Genomic DNA, 25,298 nt, shown 5'->3' on the forward strand with positions numbered 1-25,298 from the left:
AACTCCCATTTTTTGCTCAATGGTAGTTTTGATATTATGACCTGACATTGATGATTATATAGTGCATTATATCCAAGTCATGATGGTAAATAGCTTCATGGAAACTAGTGGCCTTTCAGAACTTTTCAGCAGGCTACAATCATAATGATCTCCCAGGGACTTAGCTGGGTCCAATGAAAGAAGTAAGGTGTAAGCGGAGTGGCCATTGTTGGAGTGGATAGTGTTAGAGTGGCCAGGCTTTGGCTTAACAGGCTTAGGTGACTGCAAGCACAGACTAGAAATTAAACTTGAGAAATTAGAGCTATAACAGGTATTGACAGGATGGTAGTTAACCTGTGCAATGTCCCTCCTGTAAGATGTGGCATTGTAGGTGCAGCCCCCCCTCCACCGGGCTTGTATGCAAACTTGGCTCGTTAGCCAGCTCTACTAACAGCCATGTGACTCAGCCGTGAGAAGGCCATCTTTTAAAAAAATATACATCTAGGATCGGTATGATTTGGGGCTTAAACAAACAGGAACGTTGTGATGTTCTGATTGAAGAAACCTTGATTTGAGTGAATGCTGTGTAAATACTGCCCAATCACAATTGTCAGTCGGCAAGAAATAACAGATCATACACCACATCAAATTATAAAGAAAATATATTTACCAATTTCAGCTTTGTCAAACAGTTAGTAGGAAAGAGAAAAGAAATAAATAAAAGGGCCCATTACAGTTAAAACAGTCCAAGGTGCACATAAAGTTGGAGCTCATCCTGGAGTTGTCTTTTACTCACACACTGAACACACGGCCTGCATGAAAGCACACACCACATTCCATACTGTACTCGAAGTCCATCTCGAACAAGTGGGCTCTCTCTCGGGAGTATTGGCCCTTCCTCCTTTGAGCCATTCGTCTACACAAAGCACCGTGCAATGGGGATACTCTTTCCCATGGCATTCTCAGGCATCTTCTCTCCTGTCCTCTCCGGAGCTCCCACCGGCTTACTGTCCGTCACAAATCTCTCTCCGAGCTGCTCCCTCTAGAATTTTCCCCTGATTCCACCATCCTGATTGGTCCTCATGACTTGAAACTTATTAAACCATTATTAATACCGCAGCATTCAAATGAATTTCTTGTTTTCAGGACCCCCAGTCCAGTTGTAAATGGAAGTAGCATATCTCACCATGGGAAAGGACCTTCTCGGTTTCCCAGGTGCATCTTCTGTCAGCCTAGCTAGGGGTTTCCTGACTCTCTGACATCTACTTATCTCATATTCAGCTTCTACAGCTTCAATCATTCCTTGTGACCCTCCCTGTCTATCACTCGTACTTCTGGCAGCTCAGGTTCCCCTGCTCCATGCCTGAACTTAGCTTCCTTCAGTTTAAGCAAGTGCTGCTGAACCTCTTCAACCTCTACTGGTGCTAACTGGTGAGCCCTCTCTCAGAAATGGGTATTCTAGGTCACTCTAGTAATGTGACAAGTATTTTTGGAGAACCAACATCAAACTCATCAGTAGAAAAGGCATCTTTGTGTTCCAACATCTTCTCAGATAATCTCCTTTTCCATTCCTTGGGCATTGGTGAGTCACAAAGTGCATGACTTCGATGTTGACTTCCTCAATCCAGGAGATGGCTTCTCTTCTGTTTCCCCCAGAAAACTAGACATGACTGTCACAGGAAAAAGATGGGCAGTTGGCACCCTAAGTCTGAGGGTAACATCTCTTGTGTAGGCAGATGAAGATTTCTGCAGTTCAGGTCTCACCAGCACTCCTGGAGGTAAGCATAACTCTTCTTCCTGATCATCAGGAACATCCGCCTGGATGGCCAAGGCATTGTGCATTCCAGCAAATTTGGGGCTTCCTGTCACTCTAGATACTCCTCCAGGATGTAACATGGTAGGTTTAGACTGGGTGTACCACACAGTTCCTCCTTTCTGCTCATCATCCTGCTTAGGAGGAACTTGCACCTTCTCAAAAGTAGCTCTGAACACAGGGTGAATGGACAAGGTTTTCAAAAAGCTTTCTCCATTTCTCTTGCTTGCTCCCATGAGCTTTCCCACAATGGAAGTATTTATTCCCACAAGAACGGAAGCTCCGGCCAGACCAACACTGGTGTGTCAATAGTCTCAGTTACACCACATCTGCTTCCGAAAGCTCCAGTTTCAACAAGTCACCATTGTATGGGTACTCATTAGTACTAAGACCCTGAATCTCAAGGGCACTGAGTGGCGTCAATGGTAAATGTGTCAGATAGGAAAGGGACCTATAAAGCAAAGTAACTCGAGAACCTGTGTCAAGTATGGCTTTAGCATAAACACCTTCAATCCGTATGGATATATCAGAGCTTGGTCCCACTAACCCTACAGGAATAGTGTTTTGCACTTTCGTATTCCTCTTGATACACTGATGGGAATGTATCCTCTCTGAAATGCCAGCCCACTCTTTTGCTTGGTCCCTCCATAATTTGGCTCCTTTTCTTCTCTGTTTGATCAACCGCTGACTTACTCTTCGAAGTTTTCCTGTCCTACACAGTCCCACTTGAAACGTCCACCTTCTCCACAGTTGTAACAGAAAATACCAGTCAATGCCAGTCCTCTGTGTCTTAAGTCCTACAGGTGAGCTGGGTTTCCCAATGGACGCATTATATTTAGTTGAAATATTTGCAGTCATCCATTGAATCAGCTCAGCTTGAAGGTTTTCCACTTCATTCTTCAAAAGTTCCAACTTTGTGGCATCAGGAGACACTTTAGCAGCAGAAACTACCATTGGAGACACTACTTGGCTTTTGGAAATGTCCCGCTTCTTAATCATGTTTTCCTCCTCTCTAACTTCTCTGAGTAACTCGGTAAAAGATGGAGGGGGGCGCATCATGTGGGCCATTCAAATACGTCGAGTAATCACATCATGTGACAGCGCGCCCTTCACAACTTGTTCCACCCTCAAGCAATTTCTCTCAGACAGTTGAATGCCCCCTTTGTGGCACAAACAGTGCAGCAGCTTCTCCAACGTGAAAAGGTAGGCAGCCATCTTCTCTCCTTCCTCCTGGAATGTGTGCCTAAACTTCATCTTAAGATTGGCTGCACTTTCAGCAGTGCCAAAAACAGCTTCCAGAGCTTGCAGGTAATTAGCTGGTGCCTAATTGATTTTCCCCCTTTAGGAACCTCACCTTATCAGCCTTTAAGCTCTTGACCAGTCTCCATTTTTCATATTATCTGAGCACTGCCGTTCTTCCAGTATCTGAGATATCTGCTCCCCAAGCCTCATATTCTTCTTCCCCATCGGCTGTGGGCTGGACTCCAGAGAACACCTCAGCCTATGATAACTTTAGCTCTCTGCAGGTACACTTCTGCATTGATCAACCAATGCCGTAACAGCCAAAACCAGCTCAGAATTTAAATCACCTGCTGAAGGACCTATTAGACCTTTCATACCAGACAACTCTTTTCCCTCACTTTGCAGAAACAACGTCTTTAAAGTCTTCGTCCTCAGATTCTTGCCCCCCTTTTCTTAAAATATGGACTGCCCATGGCCCCGCTTCTCTAGGGTCTCCCAACCTATCAGGCAGCAAGACTACAGTCACATCACTGCTAGTCTGGACTGACATGACATCCTGAGCAGCTGACTGGTCAAAGTACCATTCAAACAGCACAACTTTCCTCAAAACGTTTACAGCACTCCGAGTAACAGTTCATCAGGAATTCGGGCATCCATCCCACTCAAAACACAAGCATTGTTTGTGGATAATATCTTTGAACTGCACCAAAACCTTAATTCCTGCAGCACCTATAATAAAGTACCTAAGTCACTAAGTACCCCAGCACTAGTTTAAACACAGGCTTAAACACACAAGCCGCTAAATCAGATCTAGAACAGCAGTCACACAGCATTCGAGAATCCCCGGACAATGGTCCCCACAAATGTTGTTAATAAAATGTTGAAAAGTTAACAGTTAATATAAAGTAGCGAGGTGTAAGTAGAGTGCCCATTGTTGGATTGGATAGTGTTAGAGTGGACATGCTTTGGCTCCAGAAGACAATAAAACATAGAAGCAGAATTAGGCCATTCAGCCCATCAAGTCTGCTCTGCCATTTCATCATGGTTGATCCCAGATCCCATTCAACCCCATACACCTGTCCTCTCACCATATCCCTTGATGCCCCGACCAATCAGGAACCTATCAACTTCCCTGTTTTAGGTGTACCCACAGACTTGGCGTCCACTGCAGTCTGTGGCAGAACATTCCGCAGATTCACTATTCTCTGGCTAAAATAATTCTTCCTTACATCTGTTGTAAATGGTCTCCCCTCAATCTTGAGGCTGTTCCCTCTAGTTCTGGATAGCCCCGCCAGAGGAAACATCCTCTCCACATTCACCTTATCCAGTGTTTTCAAAATTTGATAAGTTACAATGAGATACTCATGCATTCTTCTAAATTCCAGTGAGTGCAGGCCAAAAACTGCCAAATGCTCCTCATATGTTAACCCCCTTCATTCCTGGAATCATCCTTGTGAACCTCATCTGGACTCTTTCCAATGACAACACATCCTTTCTGAGATAAGGGGCCCAAAACTGTTGACAATACTCCGAGTGCGGCCTGACTAGTCTCTGATAAAGCTTCAGCATTATCTCCTTGAGTTTATATTCTATTCCCCTTGAAATGAATGCCAACATTACATTTGCCTTTTTTACCCAAAAACTCAACCTGTGAATTAACTTGCACGAGAACTCCTAAGTCCCTTTGCAGCTCTGGTGTTTGAAATTTCTCCCTATTTAGATAATAGTCTGCACTATTGTTCCTTTTACTAAAATGCATTATCATACATTTCCCAACACTGTATTCCATTTGTCACTTTTTTGCCCATTCTTCCAATACGTCTAAGTCCTGTTGCAATGGCATTGCTTCCTCAGCACAATCTACCTCTCCACCAATCTTTGTATCATCTGCAAACTTCGCCACAGAGCTATCAATTCCACTATCCAAATCACTGACAAACAATACGAAAAGTAGTGGTCCCAGTACTGACCCCTGAGGAACACCACTAGTCACTGGCAGCCAACCAGAAAAGGCCCCCTTTATTCCCACTTGCTGCCTCCTGCCTGCAAGCCATTCCTCTATCCTTGCCAGTATCTTTCCTGTGATGTCAAAGGATTTTATCTTGTTAAGCAGCCTCATGTGAGGCACCTTATCAAATATCTTCTGAAAATCTAAGTAAATGACATACACTGCCTCTCCTTTGTCCACCCTGCTTTTACTTCCTCGAAGAATTCTAACAGATTTGTCAGGCAAGATTTCCCTTCACAGAAACCATGCTAACTTTGACTTAGTTTATCATTAGTCTCCAAGTACCTCGCAGCCTCGTCCTTAATAATAGACTCCAACACTTTCCCAACCACTGAGGTTAAGCTAACTGGCCTATAATTTCCTCTTTTTTTGTCTTCCTCCCTTCTTAAAGAGTGGAGTGACGTTTGCAAGTTTCTAGTCCTCCGGGACCATGCCAGAATGAAGTGATTCTAGCAAGATTATGACCGTCATCTCTTCAGCAACCTCTCTTAGGACTCTGAGATGTAGTCCATCTGGTACAGGTGACATCCACCTTAAGGCCTTTCAGTCTGCCTAGCACTTTTCCCTTTGTGATAGTAATAGCACCCACTCCTGCTCCCTGACAATCACAGACCTCTGGCACACTGCCAGTGTCTTCCACAGGAAAGACTGAAGTAAAGTACTTAATAAGTTCTCTGCCATTTCTTTGCCCCCAGTACTACCTCACCAGCATCATTTTCCAGTGGTCCAATATCAACTCTCACCCCCTTTTATCCTTTATATAACAGACAAAACTTTTAGTATCCTGCTTTATATATCAGCTAGTTTGTCCTCATATTTCATCTTTTCCCTTCTTATAACTTTGTTAGTTGCCTTTTGTTGGATTTTATAAGCTTCCCAATGATCCAACTTTCATCTTACTTTTGCTTCTTTAAGTGCCCTTTCCTTGGCTTTTATGCAGTCCTTAACTTTCCTTGTTAGCCACGGTTGCCTACCCCTGCCATCTGAGAACAACTTCTTCTGTGGGATGTATCTATCCTACACCTTGTGAACTATCCCTAGAAACTTCAGCCACCTCTGTTCTGCCATCATCCTCACCAGTATCCCCCTCCAATCCATCTGAGCAAGCTCCTCTCTCATGCCTCTGTAATCCCCTTTATTCCATTGCAATACTGATACATGTGATTTATTCTGCTCCCTCTCAAATTGCAGTATGAATTCAATCATATTATGATCACTGCCTCCTAAAGGTTCCTTTCTGTTAAGCTGACTAATAAAATAAGATAGCCTTTCCCCGAGTAAGCTCAAGCACAAGCTGCTCTAAAAAGCCATATCAACAAATTCCCTCTTTTACAATTTGACATCAACCTGATTTTCCCAATCCCCTTGCATATTGAAGTCTCTCATTACAATTGTGATATTACTCTTATTACATGCCCTTTCCAGCTTCCTTTGCAATCTCAGCCCCACTTCTTGGCTACTATTTAGACTCCTATATATGATTCCCATAATGGTTTTCTTACCATTAATCCATCCACAAAGATCCAACATTCACTAACCCCATGTCATCTCTTTCTAAAGATGTAATTCCATCTCTTACCACTAGAGTCACAATGCCTATGCCTTCCTGCCTTCATTTTGATACAAAGTATATGTGCATGTGATCAGTAAATCTCAATCTGTCATCAGGGATCACTGAGGATGATGGCGGAACTTGTCATCAAAATGTTGGTTATAATCGATACCTGTAACCGGCTGGAAGTCCGAGAAGAATTTATTTGTCATCTACCCCAGGAAAGCACAAGATTGCTTTGCAGATCTCAATTTGATTCTGAGGTCAAGGATCCAGTTTCAGAGGGAGGTTTTGACTCCCAGGTTTCAGGGTTTAGTGATGAACTTGCTTGGAGTTATAGTACTGAAGGCTTTACTGTCCAGATGATCCAGAGATAAGCAAGATGGCATCTACCATAGACCAGTTTTGGTGGTAGGCAAATTGCAGTGGGTCAGGGTTGTCTGGGAGGCTGGAGTTAAAGGTGTGCCATAACCAGGCTCTCAAAGCACTTCATGATGTACCTGAGACCCATTAAGGCATGTTACCTTGCATGTATTAGTTACAGGGCTGATCGTGGATTTCTTAAAGTAGATGGGAAATTCAAATTGAAGCAGGGAGAGGTTAAAAGTGCCGCAAATATCCCTGCCAGTTGATCTACACAGGATCTAATGATACGGCCAAGGACGCCGCCTGGGTCAGGTGCGTAGGAAACCGACCAGAAACTTTATCAGTTAACTGATGGATCACTGGATATGCAGTCATTGCTATAATTCTCAATGACTCGTTGGCTTATTGATGATTTGGAGTAGGGGCTTTGAAGAAAACTGGTGTAAGAACATTGCCTGCAGACTTGATGTTCTAAAAAAGCTTCAGGGAAGGGAAAGAGACATTATGATGCCTAGATCTGAAAAATAAATACGCAAAGTGAGCCATGCTTATGAGAATTAATGATGAACATTCAGAATTAATAGAATGGTAACTGAGAAGGCAAAGGAATATTCTGAAGAAGATCAACTTAATTAAAAGATTGCCAAATAATGGACTAAGATTGGTTCTAACAGGGTAAAGTAAAACCACATGATACATACAAACAATGTTCTGAAAGGCCAACTATGACCTTCTTTCAGCCATGACTCAGGGGTGTCCACAACATTATACCGACCAATCTCTAACTGCACCACGAGTTCGTCCAGCGTATTCCGAATATTACGTGCATTTAAGTACTTATTGTTGAGGGGAATGGCCACAGGGGTGAACATAAGAACATACATAAGAACATAGGGATATAAGAAATAGGAGCAGGAGTAGGCCATCTGGCCCATTGAGCCTGCTTCACCATTCAATAAGATCATGGCTGATCTGGCCATGGACTCATCTCCACCTACCTGCCTTTTCCCCATAACCCTTAGTTCCCCTACTAAGCAAAAATCTGTCCAACCTTGTCTTAAATATATTTACTGAAGTAGCCTCCACTGCTTCATTGGGCAGAGAATTTCACAGATACACCACTCTCTGGGAAAAGCATTTCCTCCCCATCTCCATCCTGAATCTTGAGACTATGTCCGTTAGTTCGAGTCTCGCCTACCAGTGAAAACAACTTTCCTGCCTCTATCTTATCTATCCCTTTCATAATTTTATTTGTTTCTATAAGATCTCCTCTCTTTCTTCTGAATTCCAATGAGTACAGTCCCAGGTGACTCAATCTCTCCTCACAGTATAACCCCATGTTCTAACCCCAGAACTGCACGCAGTACCCTGGGTGCGGCCTCACCAGTACCCTGTACAGTTGCAGCATAATCTTCCTGCTCTTAAACTCAATCCCTCCAGCAATGAAGGCCAACATCCATTTGCTTTCGTGATAGCCTGTTGCACCTGTAAACCAATCTTTTGTGATTCATGCACAAGCACTCCCCAGTTCTTCTGCACAGAAGCATGCTGCAATTTTTTACCATTTAAATAATAATCTGCTCTTCCATTTTTTTCTTCCAAAGTAGATGACCTTGCATTTACCAACATGGTATTCCATCTGCCAGACCCTTGCCCACTCACTTAACCTATCAATATCTCTCTGCCGACTCTCTGTATCTTCTGCACAATTTGCTTTCCCACTTAATTTGGTATCATCAGCAAACTTAGATACACTACACTTGGTTCCCTCTTCCAGATTGTTAACGTATATTGTGAACAGTTGTGGGCCCAGCACCAACCCCTGTGGCACACCGCTCACCACTGATTGCCAACCAGAGTAACACCCATGTATCCCAACTCACTGCTTTCTATTAGTTAAGCAATCCTCTATCCATGCTAATATGTCACCCCCAACTCTATGCCTCCTCATCTTATGGATAAGTCTTTTATGTGGCACCTTATCAAATACCTTCTGGAAATTCAAGTAAATAACTTCCATCTGTTCCCCTCTATCCATTGTACTTGTTATATCCTCAAAGAACTCCAGGAGGTTTGATGAATCCATGCTGTACTGCCTGATGGAGGCGTTTCTTTCCAGAAGCTCCGCTATTTCTTCTTTAATAACAGCTTCAAGCATTTTCCCAACTACGGATGTTAAACTAACTGGCCTATAGTTACCTGCCTTTGGCCTACATCCCTTTTTGAACAGCGGTGTGACATTCGCTGTCTTCCGTTCCGCCGGGACCTGACCAGACTCCAGAGAATTTTGGTAAATCATCACCAAAGCCTCTACTATAACTTCTGCCATTTCTATCAGTACCCTGGGATGCATTCCATCAAGACCAGGGGACTTACCTATCTTTAGGCCCACAGGTTTGCTCAGCATTTCCTCTTTAGTGATAGCTATTGTATCGAGGTCCTCACCTCCCGTCGCATCCATAACATCTCTCTTTGGCATGTTAGATGTGTTCTCCTCTGTGAAGACTGACACAAAATAGTCATTCAAAGCCTCGGCCACTTCCTCATTACCCAATATCAATTCCCTCCTCTCATTCTCCAAAGGATCTACATTCATTTTAGCCACCCTTTTCCGCTTTGTATAATTATAAAAACTTTTACTATCCATTTTTATATTTTGTGCTAGTTTTTTTTCATAATCTATCTTCCCTTTCTTTATTGCTCACTTAGTGGTTCTTTGTTGCTTTTTAAAGTTTTCCCAATCTTCCAGATTCCCACTACTCTTGGCAACTTTGTGTGCACCAGCTTTTAGTTTGATGCCTTCTTTTACTTCCTTAGTTATCCAAAGCTGGCTCTCCCCACCCTTACTGTCCTTACTTTTAACTGGAATATACTTCTGTTGTGCACCATGAAAAATCACTTTGAAAGTCTTCCACTGTCTGATGTTTTCACTTCCCTCCCCTGATAGTCACTCATTTATCTGTCTCTAGTAGCCTTGGGGTAACTAGCTCCTTGCAGCTCTTGCCTATCACCTCTTCACTTTCCTCAACAACAGGCTTAGGTAAGAACCTGCACAGGCTGGAACTTAAACTTGAGAAGTTGGAGCTATAATAAGCGTAGGCAGAATGGTGGTTAAGGCAGTGCAGTCCTCCTCCTGTAAGATGTGGCATTGCACGGTACTTAGCGGTCTCCCTGATGACGACATCTGCGGGAGGTGCACCCAACTTCAGGTCCTGACTGACAAGCTCACGGAACTAGAACTGGAGCTTGATCCTCTGAGGACCATCCGAGAGGCTGAAAACTTCACAGAGGAGACTTTTACTGAGGTGATCACAGCCAGAGTGCAAGCTTCCGATCAGAGATGGGGGACCATCAGGAGAACTAAAGGGAGTAAGCTGCCAGTGTAGCGTTCCCTGTGGCTGTTCCCCTCGGCACCAAGTATGCCCCTTTGAGAGGGATGACCATCAGGGTACAGCAGTGGCAGGCAGGTCCATGGCACAGAGGCTGGCTCTGAGGCTCAGCAAGGAAGGGTAAAGTCAGGCAGAGAAGTAGTGATAGTTAGTGGGCAGACAGGAGATTCTGTGACTGTGAAATAAACACCAGGATGGTGTGTTGCCTCCCAGATACTGTGGTCAATGATGTCTCAGAGGGATGCAGTAGATTCTTAAGAGGGAGGGTGAGCAGCCGGATGTCATAGTGCAAATTGGTACCAATGACATGGGTAGAAAGGGGGAAGACATCCTGCGCTGTGAGTATAAGGAGTTATGGAAGAGGCGGAAAAGCAGAACCTCCGAAGTATTAATCTCTGGATTGTTCCCAGTGCCACATGCTAGTCAGGGTAGGAACAGGGTGGTAGTACAGATGAATGAGTGGCTGAGGAAATGGAGCAGTGGGGAAGGACTTCAGATTTCTGGATCATTGGGATCTCTTTGGGACAGGTATAATCTGTACAAAAAGGACAGGTTACACTTGAACCTCAGGAGGACCAATATCCTTGCAGGCAGGTTTGCTAAAGCTTTTGAGCAGGGTTTTAAACTAATTTAGCAGGAGGCAGGGAGCCAGAATGAGAGGGCTGAGGAAGGGGCAGTTGGTATACAAGTCGATGCATTGTGTATTGAGACAGTGAGGAAGGACAGGCAGATGATAGGGAAAAATTGCACTCAGGGGTTTAAGTTGAAGTGTAAGATGGAGGCAAAATTGAAAAGGGTGATGAAAACAGGACTGATAGAGTGATATCGGAGTGCAGGCAGTATAGAGAATAAGGTAGATGATCTTGTAGCAGTTAGAGATTGGCGGGTATGACATTGTGGGTTTCACTAAATAGTGGCTGAAAGAGGATCATAATTGGGAGCTCAGCATCCAAGGATACACACGTTGTATCAAAAGGACAGGCAGGTAGGTACATGGGCTGTGGTGGCTCTGTTGGTAAAAATATGAAATAAAATCCTTAGGAAGACATGACATAGGATTGCAAGATGTAGAATCTTTATTGGTAGAGTTAAGAGATGACAAGGGTAAAAAGACCCTACTGGAAGTTATATACGGTTTGGGATGTGGGATATAAATCACAACCATAAGACCATAAGACATAGGAGCAGAATTAGGCTATTCGGACCATCGCGTCTGCTCTACCATTCCATCATGGCTGATTTAATATCCCTATCAACCCCATTCTCCTGCCTTCTCCTCGTGACCTTTGACACCCTGACTAACTACAAACTTATCAACCTCTGCTTTAAGTATACGTATGTCTTGGCCTCCATAGCTGTCCATGACAATTAATTCCACAGATTCACCACCCACTGGTTAAAGAAATTCCTTCTTATCTCTAATCTAAGTGGATGTCCCTATATTTTGAGGCTGTGCCCTCTGGTCCTAAATTCACCAAATATAGGTAACATTCTCTCCTTATCAACTCTATTTAGGGCTTTAATATGCAATAGATTTCAATGAGACCTCTCCTCATTCTTCTAAATTCCAGCAAGCACATACTCAGGGCCATTAAACGCTCTTCATATGTTAACCCTTTCAATCCTGGAATCACTCTTCTGAATCTCTTCTAACGGTCTCCAATGCCAGCATATCTCTTTTTAGATAAGGAGCCCAAGACTGCTCTCAATACTCCAAGTGTGGTCAGACTAATTCCTTATAGAATCTCAGCATCACATCCTACACTTTCCCTACACGATATTCCTTTGCCCATTCTCCCAATCTGTGTAAATCTATTTGCAGACTCCCTGCTTCCTTAACAGTACTTACCCCACTATCTATCTCTGTATCAACTGCAAACCTGGCCACAAAACCATTAATTCTGTCATCCAAATCATTGGCATATAATGTGAAAAGAAGCAGTCCTAATACCGACCCCTGCGGAACATCACTGATCACCACTAGCCACCCAGAATAGGCCCCCTTTATTCCAATTTTGCCTTCTGCCAATAAGCAGATCTTTTCTCCATGCTAATATCTTTCCTGTAATAATATAGGCTCTTGTTAAATTGCCTTTTGTGTGGCCTTCTGAAAATCCAAGTAAACAATATCCACTGACTGTCCATCCTGCTTGTTATTTCCTCAAAGAACATCAACAGATTTGTCAGGCAAAGTTTCGCCTTAAGCTCATTTCCCTATGCTCATTTTGGTCTACTTTATCATGCACCTCGAAGTACCAACATGCACTCTCACCTCTCTTTTTATAGGTACTGAAAAACTTCTGGTATTTTTTAAATTTTATTGGCTAGCTTACCTTCATATTTCATCTTTTCTCAGAAAATGAAGAGTAAAAAGAGATGAGAGTGAATGACGGTGGAGAGTTAGCTATGGGAATGAATAAATGATGGATAAATGTAATAAATATTTTGCATCAGTTTTCACTGTGGAAAACAGAGTGGCAGAAATTCAAAATTGTCTGGGTGTAGAAATAATGCAGTTGCTATTACTAAGGAGATGGTTTTTGAGAAGCTGAAAGGTCTGAAGGCAGATAAGTCATCTGGACCAGATGGACTACATCTCAGGGTTCAAAGAGGCGGCTGAAGAAATCGTGGATGCGATCTTTCAAGAATCATTAGATTCTAGAATGGTTCCCGAGGACTGGAAGATTACGAATTTCACTTCACTCTCTAAGAAGAGAGGGAGGTAGATAAATATAATTATAGACCAGTTAACCTGACTTCAATAGTTGGGAAGGTGTTGGAGTCCATTATTAAGGATGAGATTTTGGGGTACTTGGAGGTGATAATAAAGTATTCTAAAGTCAGCATGATTTTCTCGGGGGAAACCTTGCCTGAAAAATTTGAAATTGGAATTCTTTGAGTAAATCACAGGCAGAATAGACAAAGGGGAGTCTAATGGCTTGTAAAAAGAAACTGTTCTATAGCCCGTTGGCCCTAGATTTAATGCTGCAGTACCATTTGCCAGATGGAAGCAGCTGAAACAGTTGATAGTTGGGGTGACTGGTGTCCCTGATGATCTTCTAAGCCTTCTTTCTGCACCTGCTGCTGTAAAGGTCCTCACTAGAGGAAAGTTCACATCCACAGATGTGCTGGGCTGTCCGTACCACTCTCTGCAGTGCCAACGATCAAGGTTGGTGCAGTTCCCGTACCGGGAGGTGATACAGCCAGTCAGGATGCTCTTAGTGGTGCCCCTGTAGAAAGTCTTGAGGATTTGGGGACTCATGCTGAACTTCTTCAGTCGCCTGAGGTGCTGTTGTTTTTTTTTTACCACAGAGTCCAGGTGAGATCTTTGATGATGTGTATACCGAGGATCTTGAAACTAATCACCCTTTCAACTGCGTTGAGGTTCAGAAAGCAGAGGTGATGGAGCCCAGATGTTCTTTATTTGGATTTTCAGAAGGCCTTTGTCAGGGTGCCACACTTGAGGCTGCTTAACAAGATAAGAGCCCATGGTACTACCGGAAAGATATTACATGGATAGAAAATTGGCTGACTGATAGGAGGCAAAGTAGGAATATAGGAGACCTTTTCTGGTTGGTTGGTGGTGACTAGTGGTGTTCCCCAGGTTTCAGTATTGTGGCCACTTATTTTCACATTATATGTCAACAAATTGGATAATGAATTGATGGTTTTGTGGCAAAGTTTGCAGATGGTGCAAAGATAGTAGAGGGGCAGGTAGTATTGAGAAAGCAGGGAGTCTGCAGAAGGACCTTGAGTGGGAGAATGGGCAAAGAAGTGGCAAATGGAATATAATGTAGGGAAGTGTACCGTCATGTGCTTTGGCAGAAGGAATAAAGACATGGACTATTTTCTAAAATGGATGAAAATTCAAAAGTTAGATCTGGAAAGGGACTTGTAAGCCCTCGTGCAGGATACCCTGAATGTTAACTTGTAGTCAGAGTCAGTGGTAAGGAAGGCAAGTGCAATGTTCCATTCAGGAATAGAATGTAAAAGCAAGGATGTTATGCTGAGGCCTTTGAGGCTTTGGGCAGACCGTACTTGGAGCATAGTGAGCAGTTTTGGGCCCCTTTAAAAAAAAATGTGTGGGCATTGGAGAAGTCCAGAGGAAGTTCATGAAAAAGATTCTAGGAATGAAAAGGTTAACATATGTGGAGTGTTTGATGGCTCTGAGCCTGTACTCACTGTAGTTTAGAAGAATGAGGGGTTTTCTCGTTGAACCGTATTGAATACTGGAAGACTTAGATAGAGTGGATGTGGAGAGGATATTTCCTAAGTGGGTGAGTTTAGTACAGGAGGACACACCACACTACAGAGGGATGTATTTAGAACAGAGATGAGAAGGACTTTCATTAGCCAAAGGGTGGTGAATCTGTGGAATTCATTGCCATCGATGGCTATGGAGGCCAAGTCATTGAGTATATTTAAAGCAGAGGTTGATAGATTCTTCATTAGTCAGCATTGCAAAAATGATGGGGAGAAGTGAGGGGAATGGGGTAGAGAGGGTTAATATTTGAACCATGATAGAATGATGGAGCAGTCTTAATGGGCTGAATGGCCTATTCCTGCTCCAATGCCTTATGGTCTTCCTTTTCAACAAATACAATTGATTTCAAAAAGGTTAAATATTTAAAAGAACCAGAGACGGTCCTTCACTCGGAGGGTGATGTGACTGTGGAACAAGCTGCCATTGGAAGAGGTGGATGCAGGTTTGACTGCAACATTTAAGAGTTTGGATAAGTACATGGACAGGACATCTATAGAGGGCTGTGGTCCAGGTGCGGGTTGATGGGAGTCTGCAGAACAAAAGTTCAGCATGGACTAAATGGGCCAAAGGGCCCGTTTTTGTGCTGTAGTGCTCTAAATCACAGCTTTGTTTTTATAAATTGCTTTTAGATTGGAATAAACCAAGAGGTTCATGTAAAAATTATGCAGCACCTAAAAAAAATCATTGAAAAGAGGTTAAATGGTGCCTTGTGCCAAATTTGTTCAAAGCTTACTGGGTGACAAGATGCCATTGTGCATGATCCTAGTCATTATATGCAATAACCAGTGATTGCATGCATTAATTTATACGTAAGTGTGTTGGCGCGTGGCCAAGTGGTTAAGGCGTTCGTCTAGTGATTTGAAGGTCGCTAGTTCGAGCCTTGACTGAGGCAATGTGTGTGTCCTTGAGCAAGGCACTTAACCACACATTGCTCTGCGACAACACCAGTGCCAAGCTGTATGGGTCCTAATGCCCTTCCCTTGGACAACATCGGTGGCGCGGAGAGGGGAGACTTGCAGCATGGGCAACTGCTGGTCTTCCATACAACCTTGCCCAAGCCTAAGCCCTGGAAACCTTCCAAGGCGCAAATCCATGGTCTCAAGAGACTAACGGATGCCTATATAAAAAAAATACATAAGTATTTTCTCTATCAGCTTCACCAATGCAATTAGCAGAGATCAGCTAGGTAGCAAATCATAAAATTATACTACCTTTTTAATAACAGTGGATGAGTCATGTTGTGTGAAATAGCGGTGATGAAATTAATTTTATCTTCTGTTTTGGCCATGTAGCAAGACTCCATTCAGTGGGTGTATCATAATATTGAGAGTGGTCAGGAGGAGCTTCAGAAATTCTGTGTAAAGAGCCCAGCTTCAGGAGGAACTGACACCGTTGTACAAGAAAGATTTAATGAAGGTACGTCTCAGTGACATGCTCATGAAATTATAAACAGAAAATACCAGAAATATTCAGCAGGCCAGGCTGCATATAAATAAAGAGAGATAATATTTCAGGTTCTTGACTTTTCATCAGAATATTAACTATTTCTATCTTCACAGATGCTGCTTGACGAATGGACTATTTCCAGCCTTGTTCTCATTTCAGGTTTTTAGCACCTGCAGTTTTCATTGTTGATTAGAGATTATCAGAGATCAACACATTACTTACACACAATTCAAAAATGTTGCTTCTTGTTGAAATGTGTTTGAAACTTATTTTACAGCAACCTTGTAACTCTGCTCCCTTAGTCCATATTGTTCGCCTTCCACTCATGAATTCAGCCTCATCTGTTTAAAGTTTCCATTGCCCTAATTCAATGATTTTCTTCCCAGAAAGAGCAATTTTGCAATTAAACCATTAAAAAGTATAATTGAATAATGCAAGTCTGACGTTAAGTCTTCAGGATTTCAATGATTCAAATGAATTCAAATGGAATCAGTGTATGCATCAGAATGAATGTTCACAGAATTGGATATATTAATTGATCAAGATTGTATCTTAGTCCATGGTAGAGTTTATACTGCAGCAAATGTATTGGAATGCCTTCCGATATTTCTTTCAAGTCATTTATCTATTCCAGATAGAGTACAATTGTATGACACATATGTTAAATAGCCAAATAGCAGTGTCAAGATTAAAAATACTTTGTCAGTAGGAAAAGCCCAAGGGCACACGGGAGCTTAGCAGCTAGCGCGGAGATATTACAGCCCAGGGTGTTGCAGAGGTTGGAGTTCAATTCTGCAAGGACTTTGTAAGTTCTCCCAGTGAATTGTGTGGGTTCCCTCCATGTATTCCAGTTTCTAAAGATTTACGAGTTAGTAGGTTAGTTGGTCATTGTAAACTGTCCTGTGATTAAGCTAGTGTTAAATCAGTGGGTTGCTGGGCTGGGAGGACCTGTTCTATGGTGCATCTGTAAATAGATAAAAATATGCAGAAAAAAGATATGTTAATAATGTCTGGATTGTTATATCAGAATCACAAGCTTGTAAGTTTCTCTCTTTCCACTCCAAGCACAAAATACTCATTCTAACTAAATTAGTAGCAAATATAAATGTGATGCATTTAAAAATTGCTCTTTCTATTATTTTTCATTGCTGTAGTGTAAGTGGAAGAAGGTTATTTTACTCAAATATTTCAGATCCATACATGGGTGTTTTAGGAGGAGAATAAAAATTATCTGCTTTTGAATGTTTTCATAGCTGAAGACTAATACTATTCCCTTGGTTCCAGTGAACATGTCTACTTCAATCCAATTTTTTTTTGTACTTTTGCCTCAAGCCCACTAATGTTAGATTTTTTTTAGAACAAGTGAATCATTCCAGTTAGATCTATTAAACAGAAAGCTTCATCTAGATTATTATCAACAATCTTGGTCTCCTTTCCTTAGGAAAGATGCACTTACTATAGAGGTAATGCAACCAGGTTGGTTTTGGAGATGGTGGGACTGTTACCCGAGAAGTGACTGAGGAGTCCAAGCATCTGTTTCCTAGAATTTAGAAGAATGAGTGGCAACATACAAAGCTCTGATATTTGAAGGATATTTCCCATGGCTATGGAGTTGCAAAATAGGGAGCAGGCCTCTTAGAATTGAAATGAGGAGGAATTTCTTCAGTCACATGCTGATGTATGTTTGGAGGTCTGTGGTGCCTCAGTTGCAGGTTGCAATGGATTGCTGGATTTCTGGATAGCAGAGAAGTTAAGGTGAATGGGACAGAAACTGGTCATGTTGAATTGTGAAGCAAACTCAAGGGGCTGAATAGCTTATTCTTGCTTCTTATTCATTTATCTTATAGTTCTCATTTTAAATGCAGAAAAAAGAAAACAATTAGGTATTGTAATTAGATTGAGAATGATTGATTTTGGGGTAATTTGGAGCCTACCATGTTGGGTATGTATGAAGCATCAGAATTATATTTTTGCATAACTTTTGACATGAGGGCATCTGCTTCCAGTTTAAATAGGGCAGGTTTGGGGATTAACATTTTATATGAGGGTCAGGAATATTTAAATGATCATCTAGTCAAGTCAAGTTCAAGTTTATTGTCATCAAACAATGTTCCTCTGGACCACTATGCACCCACGATTCATATATAACACACAGCAAATAAAACTGATTATTACCACAAATAAATTAAATAAAAGTATTAAAATATTATTATATATCATAGATAAATGATTATTTTCAGAAATTCCTTTGCCCATAATATCTTACCCCAAAATTGACACCCAATGATTTTTAGATATTTCTTTCATCTTTTTCTTTTTTCTTTGATTTCTCTTCCACAATCTCTCCCGCAATCAGTGTTTCACAATCTTTTCCCTCCAAGTCATTATTCTTTGATCCATCTCTCTGCCACAAAACACTTGCTATCATTGGCTCCTTCTCTGACTGTGAGCACACAGATTTTATCATGACTTTGAATTTAATGGAATTCAGCAGAAGTTCCAGAATCAAAAAAACCAGCCAACTTCAAAGTTCAAAGTAAATTTATTATCAGAGTATGTGAATGTTACCATATTCTATCCTGAGATTTATTTTCTTGCTGGCGCTCGCAGCAGATCAAGAAATACAATAGAATCAATGAAAAACTACACTAACAAAGAGCAGCAGACTACCATGTACAAAAGAAGCTAATCTGCGCAAGTAAATAAAAGCAAAATAAGAATAAATATATAATGCTGAGAACATGAATTTGTAGAGCCCTTGAAAGGAATGTACAATTGGAGTCTTCCTAGGGGAAAGAGAATCTGCCTCACCCAACAGGAAAATTTTAGTTCATGAACAAGAGTTCCTGTGGATGCTGGAAATCCAGAGCAACACCCACACAATACTGGAGTGACTGAGCTTCTACGCAAATGAATAAACAATCAATGTTTCCGGCAGAGACCCTGGAAAGGGAGGGGGAAAATGTCAGAATAAGAAGATTGGGGAAGGGGAAGGAAGACTAGGTGGGTGCGTGAGGGGGGATGATGGGAGGTGATTAGTGGAAAAGGAAAATGTCTGAAGAGGAAGGGATCTGATTGGAGAGAGGAGAGTGGATCATGGGAGAAAGGGAAGGAGGAAAGGGTGAGGTGATAAGCAGGTGAGAAGAGATAAGAGGCTAGAGTGGGGAAATGAAGAAGAGAGAAGGGGGAGAGAAAAAATACCAGAAGTTGGAAAAATCGATATTCATGCCATCAATTGAAGGCTACCTAGAAAAAATACGGAGCGTTGCTCCTCCATCCTGAGAGTGGCCTCATCATGACAGAAGAGGAGGCCAAGGGACCAACATGTCAGGAATGGGGGGGCAGGGATCGAAATGGTTGGCCACCAGGAAATACGGCTTTTAGCAAATGGAGCTAAGGTGCTCCACAAAACAGTCCCCCAATCTATGTCGGGTCTCACCAATGTACAGGGGGTCATATTGGGAGCACTGGACACAACAAACACCACCAACAGATTCACAGGTGAAGTGTTGCCTCCCCTGGAGGACTGTTTGGGGCCCTGATTGGAGATGAGGGAGGAGGTGAATGGGCAGCTGTAGCATTTCTGCCGATTGCAGGGAAAAGTGGCGAGGGACAAATAGACAAGGGATCGATCTCTGCAGAAAGCAAGGAGTGGGGGGGGGTGGGAGGGCTGGGTAGATAGAGATGTGTTTGGTGGTAGGGTCCTGTTGAAGATGGCAGAAGTTACGGAGAATGATGTGATCATTGTTCTTGAGCTTGTTCAGCACATGATGTGTGCTGAATCATGAACAAGCATGGCAATCTCCCAACATTCCTATGAGCTCCAGTTTCCAGACAGCTCCCCTCTTTACATACCTCCACTATTATAATCTCCATGTGCCACATCCTTGAACTCCCCAATTGATAATCTCTAGCGACCATCCATAATATCAAGAAGTCACCTCATAATTTGTCATCTCACATCTCTTGATTAGTAAGGACACCAAAGGTCACAGAGGAGGCAGGGGAATGGGGTTAAGAGTGATAATATATTAGCCATGATGGGATGGTGGAGAAGACTTAATGGGCTGAACGGTTAATTCTACTGCTATGTCCTATGGTCTTATAATATTTCCACTTTTTCTCTTTCTGGAATTTATCATCTTCTAGGATCACTTTTCCCATGGTATCTTTTCCTAAACTCCATATTGCAATGTACTTTTATTTCTCTGTAGTACAGGCTTCTCTGTAAAATGACATTGTTCAATTTGGCAGCTGCCAGTAGGAAACAGATCTAAACAGCTATAACAAGTTCCCACTGTCAAATTCAGCAAGTCTTTTGTGTTCCTGCCATTCCCAAGCTGCCAGGCTATTTGCATCCCATGGGAAATATTATGGCCATTGTATTTTCAAGAAAACCTTCAATGGTAGAAACACTTCATAACTAAAACACATGAAGTGTCACTTGTACATAAATTAAAGGGTAAAACTGCTAAGTGCAAGTGAGTGGCTTATTAAGATACATTTAATGTGAAAATATTACAATCCAGAATATAAATTGGTGTAAAACATTGTTTCAATTCTGTCATATCTATAATATCGGTATTGTGTCTAAATTGTGCGTCTGATTAAATTAGACATGTTTGGCTATTCTTTTTGATGATGGATTTGACTGCAATTCTTACTGACAGAAGTACTTCTGTTTGGTGTTCACCATATGAACTGCTTTCATGTATAGTTTATATTTATTTAGTTTTATCGGATGTAAGTATGTTACTATATTTCCTTTCCTGCAGAGGTTTTCGATAAATTTAACACAATGGCTTTAATTGATGGGAAGAAGGATCATGTGAGCCTAACAGTAGATAATGTTCACTTGGACTATGGTGTGGTGTATGAGTATGACAGTACTGCTGGTACAAAGTGCCATGTTTTGGAGAAAATGAGTGAACCTAAGGGATTCTTCAATTTGACTGCAAAGGTATGATTGAAAGAATGAACAATCAGTTTGTAGAATTTTGTGTTTCTGAAGTTTAGTGCCTTATCAGCATTTTTCCTCATCAAATAATTTGAAGACCTCATCAAAAGAGGCAAGCTAGCTCTAATGGAGTTCCTGTAATAGCCTGGCAGAAAATATTCATTGATAGGCAGGGTCTCAGAAGGACAGTGCTCTATTTTGGACACAAACCACAAATTGGCTATTTAAACAGTCATTGTCTGCAATCTCAGTATTCTAATATTATGTATGGCCCTCATTACCATCTGTTGATGCAACACAGAGCGTCATAGGAAGTCATTCCTGCCTGTGGCCATCAAACTTTACAACTCCTCCCTTGGAGGGTCAGTCACTCTGAGCCAAATGGCTGGTCCTGGACTTATTTCCATCTGGCATAATTTACATATTATTATTTAATTATTTATGGTTTTATATTGCTATATTTATACTCTATTTTTGGTTGGTGCAACTTTAACGAAACCCAATTTCCCTCAGGATCAATAAAGTATGTCTATCTATCTATTTATCTATCTAAAGCAGTTCACCATCTTCTTCCTCATCTGGAGCCATAACATATTCCAGCTACATACAAAGCACAAGCACCAACACGATTCAGCCAAACACTGCTGACTCAAAGAAACCCTGTCATTCCATAATTATTATGACAATTGATCTTTGTGACATTATATTTATTTGTATCTTTTAAATGTTAATAAACAGAACCACAAAAGGTGTTACCCCCACAAGTAGTTGAAAAAGCATTGAGGATAAAATTGCAGGAATATTAAATCACTGTGTAAACTACAACTAAAATTAATACTTTTGGGAGAAGATGTAGTGATACTATGCAAATATTAAGTGAGAGAAAAACATGGCAAATAATATTCTAGAAATTTCTAACATAAATCTTTCCATATCTCACAATTTTCTGGACATGAAATAATAAATGTGAATGATTTTAAGAATGCAGAATTCAAAATGATAGATTGTATAGCAATATATTGTGGCATAACAAATATGTGGCACCTCGCCCCCTCAGGTCATTGGAACAATTCCATGTACGTTTGATGTATTTTCATTTTGCATGACGGCATCACATTAGAGTGGACTGTAAATGACAACTTATTAAATTGCACTTCTTTGCCAGGTCCTTGAGTGTTTTGCTAAGAATGATGAACAATTTGTGGAAAGTTGTGGCAGGCTAACCTGCCTAAGTGAAGCAATCCCTCCTAAACTCCATTCAAGGTTCAGCGTCAAGCGCAGTGAGAAGCTTGAACATATTAACCGAAGGATTATGACCTACAAGAAGGTAAGTCTGGCATTTGAAAAGCTGAACCATATTTCATCTTCATAGCTGTAGTGTTCATTTACAGGGTTAATCAAAATATGGTTCAATGGTGACTATTCCACTAATACAGTCTTCAATATTCCATGTATTTGTCACAGATTGAAGGAAGTAAATAGGAGTAATTTCTGTGTGAAAGTGATCATCCCTTTCTAATTCTGAATGATATCATGACAGGGATTTGTATGAAATATGTATCTAGCAGTTTCTCAGAATTCAAGTGACTAACTGGAGCCACAAATGAGAACTTTCAGTTTAATGGTGTATTGACTATGGGATGTTGTACCTATCAGATGACTCATTAAAAAATTTCAAAGTTTGTCTAAAATTTGGTTTAAAAAATCATTTGAATAATCTGACATTTATATGTGTTCATTATCAACAAGAGGATTGGCAAAGTATTTTCTCTCCCCTCCCTCTCTTCCCCTTCTCTAGGATGCTGACTTCCTTCACATTACATACACGCCTGCTTCATTGTCAAGCAAGAGGGCGTAATTAGCCACTGAAAGAATTCTTTTCAATACTTATTGTTAATTTGATGATTGATAACTACATAACTGTTACATCAGTAATTTGTGTCTCAACGACTTTGATCTGTCCAGTTTTCACGAGTTTTGAAAAACCGAGCCTGGCCAACTTTTAAGCAAGCCAAGTCCAAGATATCGCCACTGCACAGCAGTGATTTCTGTCCCACCAATTGCCATATAAATGTCATGGAAGTATCCTATCCCAAAAATGTTGCATCACTGGGAAGCGCCTTTGGTGTTCAGCTGGACAGTCGGAAGCAGTCCTGCAGTGATATTGACCAAAAAAGCTTCGATCAAGGTAGGAACCCAGGATTTATGTCTCAGTTTGACAGTTATTTTATGTTTGATTTTATCTAGAAATGCAGCATGGAACAGGCCCTTCAGGCCTACCGAGCTGTGCCACCCAGCAACCTACCTATTTAACTCGAGCCTAATCACAGGACAATTTACAATGAGCAATTAACCTGTGAAATGGTGCACCCATGGACTGTGGAAGGAAACTGGAGCACCCGGAGGAAACCCATGCACACATGAGAAGAACATACAGACTTTCAGGATGCCGGAACTGAACTCCAAACTCCGATATCCCAAGCTGTAATAGTGTGGTGCTTGCCGCTACACTGCTGTGGTGCCCCAAAGTATAATCCACTTTTCACAAACCTGATCTAAGTTATAAAAGGTCTTTGATCTGCTAGACACTTTTGCTTCATGGACAGCTAATCTTTAATTGGGCTAATTTCTTGCTGACGACATGAGTGTGGGAGCATAGTACAAAAGAGGTAATTTGGAGTATGTACTTTGAAAGCATATTGGGTGAGGACTGGAAAATAGGTGATGGATTGTGAAAATGGGTGATGGAATATGTAACAACTACAAAACCTAACGTCTGATGCTTAAAACAAGCAAGAGCATCATAAAAAAAGGAATAAATTTATAACCATATCAATGGATTAAACAAGAAGTTTCTGAGAGCAGAAGAATTGTTTTACCCAGCAAAAGAATGGAAAAACCAAATGAAGACTGCAACAGTGAAAGTCACTGGCTTGACCTTGAAGATCACTTGAACAGCAGGACAGTCAAAATAAACTACCAGCTTTCCCTAGCATTTCTTTGAGGTTGCTCTATATGAGCAGCAGCTCTTATTCATTGAATGCACGAAGGCAAATGAGTGAGAGGTGAACAGATCTCATCTGTCATCTGCTGGTTTTTGAGCCTATGTGATCAACCATGCATAACAATAAGACTCAACATTACTTTCGTGCAGATGTACTGAAAATTCTTTTGAGGCATTCAGGATAGATTGCGGACATCTCAAGAAATCATCATCCTCATTGCCAAAATGTAAAAAATGACAAAATGATGCACTACCTGTGGAGGATAGGTAGTGCATCATATGAGAGAGTTGCCTCCACTCCTTTCACTGACATTCAAAGTTCTCAAAGTGCTGATTCTTTACAGAGAGAAGTTTGTGGAGAAATTGGTGGGAAGCTGTGGTTGTGAACCTTGGGACATCATCTCTAGTTGGTAACATCTTCACTTCTGGTGATCAGAGGATAATGAAATCCATAAAACAGCATATGTGTCTAACAGCTTAACATGGATCGAATTTTCCTGATTTCCCAGCAGATGGCTGATCACGTGGCTAAATTGATTTAGGAGCAGTCCCTTCCCACCTAATTAGAGTGGCAGCCCAGCTTGCTGCATGCTTCTTCCAGAACAAGTCTTGAGTTGAGGGTCATTTCAGCTCCAGAAAGCCCATGATATGACAGCATTGACATTGATGTCATAGTCTCAAGTGGCAACCTGGTGCAGCACGATGATAGTCTGATTACAGAACAAGGAGAACCAGACTAAGCATTACTTAAAATGGAGCTTTTTTTTTGTAAAATGCATACCCTTTTGTGAAGGCCTACAACTTCACAGTGAAAATTCTTTGCTGCATGAAGTCTAATGTTCTGTATATTTCTGGTTTAGATTTTTAAGTCTGAGAGTATGTTTAAAGGCCAATTTGCAGTGGTTTACACGGGAGCCAATTTTATACTCCTGTGTTTGGTAGAAACTGGAAGAAATCATGCACCACTTGCTTATAGTGTTTGAAGATTCTTAATAAGCTCTGCTCCTCTCTGGATATATCAGATTGCGCAATTGCCTCTTTTATGTGCCAGAAGACTTACATTTACTGACCTAGTGAAAAACTTGGCAGAGTCTGGCCTATACATATTGTTAATATTTCTCTAATGCTTCGAGTGCGTAAGTAAAAACCATATGAGAAACTAAATACAATCAGATGAGGGGGATTACAATTTGTTTGAATGAGTATTACACGAAGATAGGTAGATTTAAAGGTTGCAAGCATTTATTGGTAATGAAACTCGCTTGCAATAGTCATGTG

At 41.4% G+C, this 25,298-nt stretch overlaps 1 protein-coding gene across 1 annotated transcript in view; it reads left to right on the plus strand.

Moving 5' to 3' along the window:
- Positions 1 to 25,298, plus strand: part of prex2 (phosphatidylinositol-3,4,5-trisphosphate-dependent Rac exchange factor 2) — a 401,147-nt gene that overhangs the window by 194,595 nt on the left and 181,254 nt on the right. The window contains exons 21-24 of the mRNA XM_063064762.1: positions 15,906 to 16,029; positions 20,835 to 21,019; positions 22,182 to 22,343; positions 22,982 to 23,204. Of these exons, the coding sequence (XP_062920832.1) occupies positions 15,906 to 16,029; positions 20,835 to 21,019; positions 22,182 to 22,343; positions 22,982 to 23,204 (694 nt within the window). The remainder of the gene's footprint in view (positions 1 to 15,905; positions 16,030 to 20,834; positions 21,020 to 22,181; positions 22,344 to 22,981; positions 23,205 to 25,298) is intronic.

This window comes from Mobula hypostoma, chromosome 1 (genome assembly GCF_963921235.1).
Source record: "Mobula hypostoma chromosome 1, sMobHyp1.1, whole genome shotgun sequence".
Classification (NCBI taxonomy): domain Eukaryota; kingdom Metazoa; phylum Chordata; class Chondrichthyes; order Myliobatiformes; family Myliobatidae; genus Mobula; species Mobula hypostoma.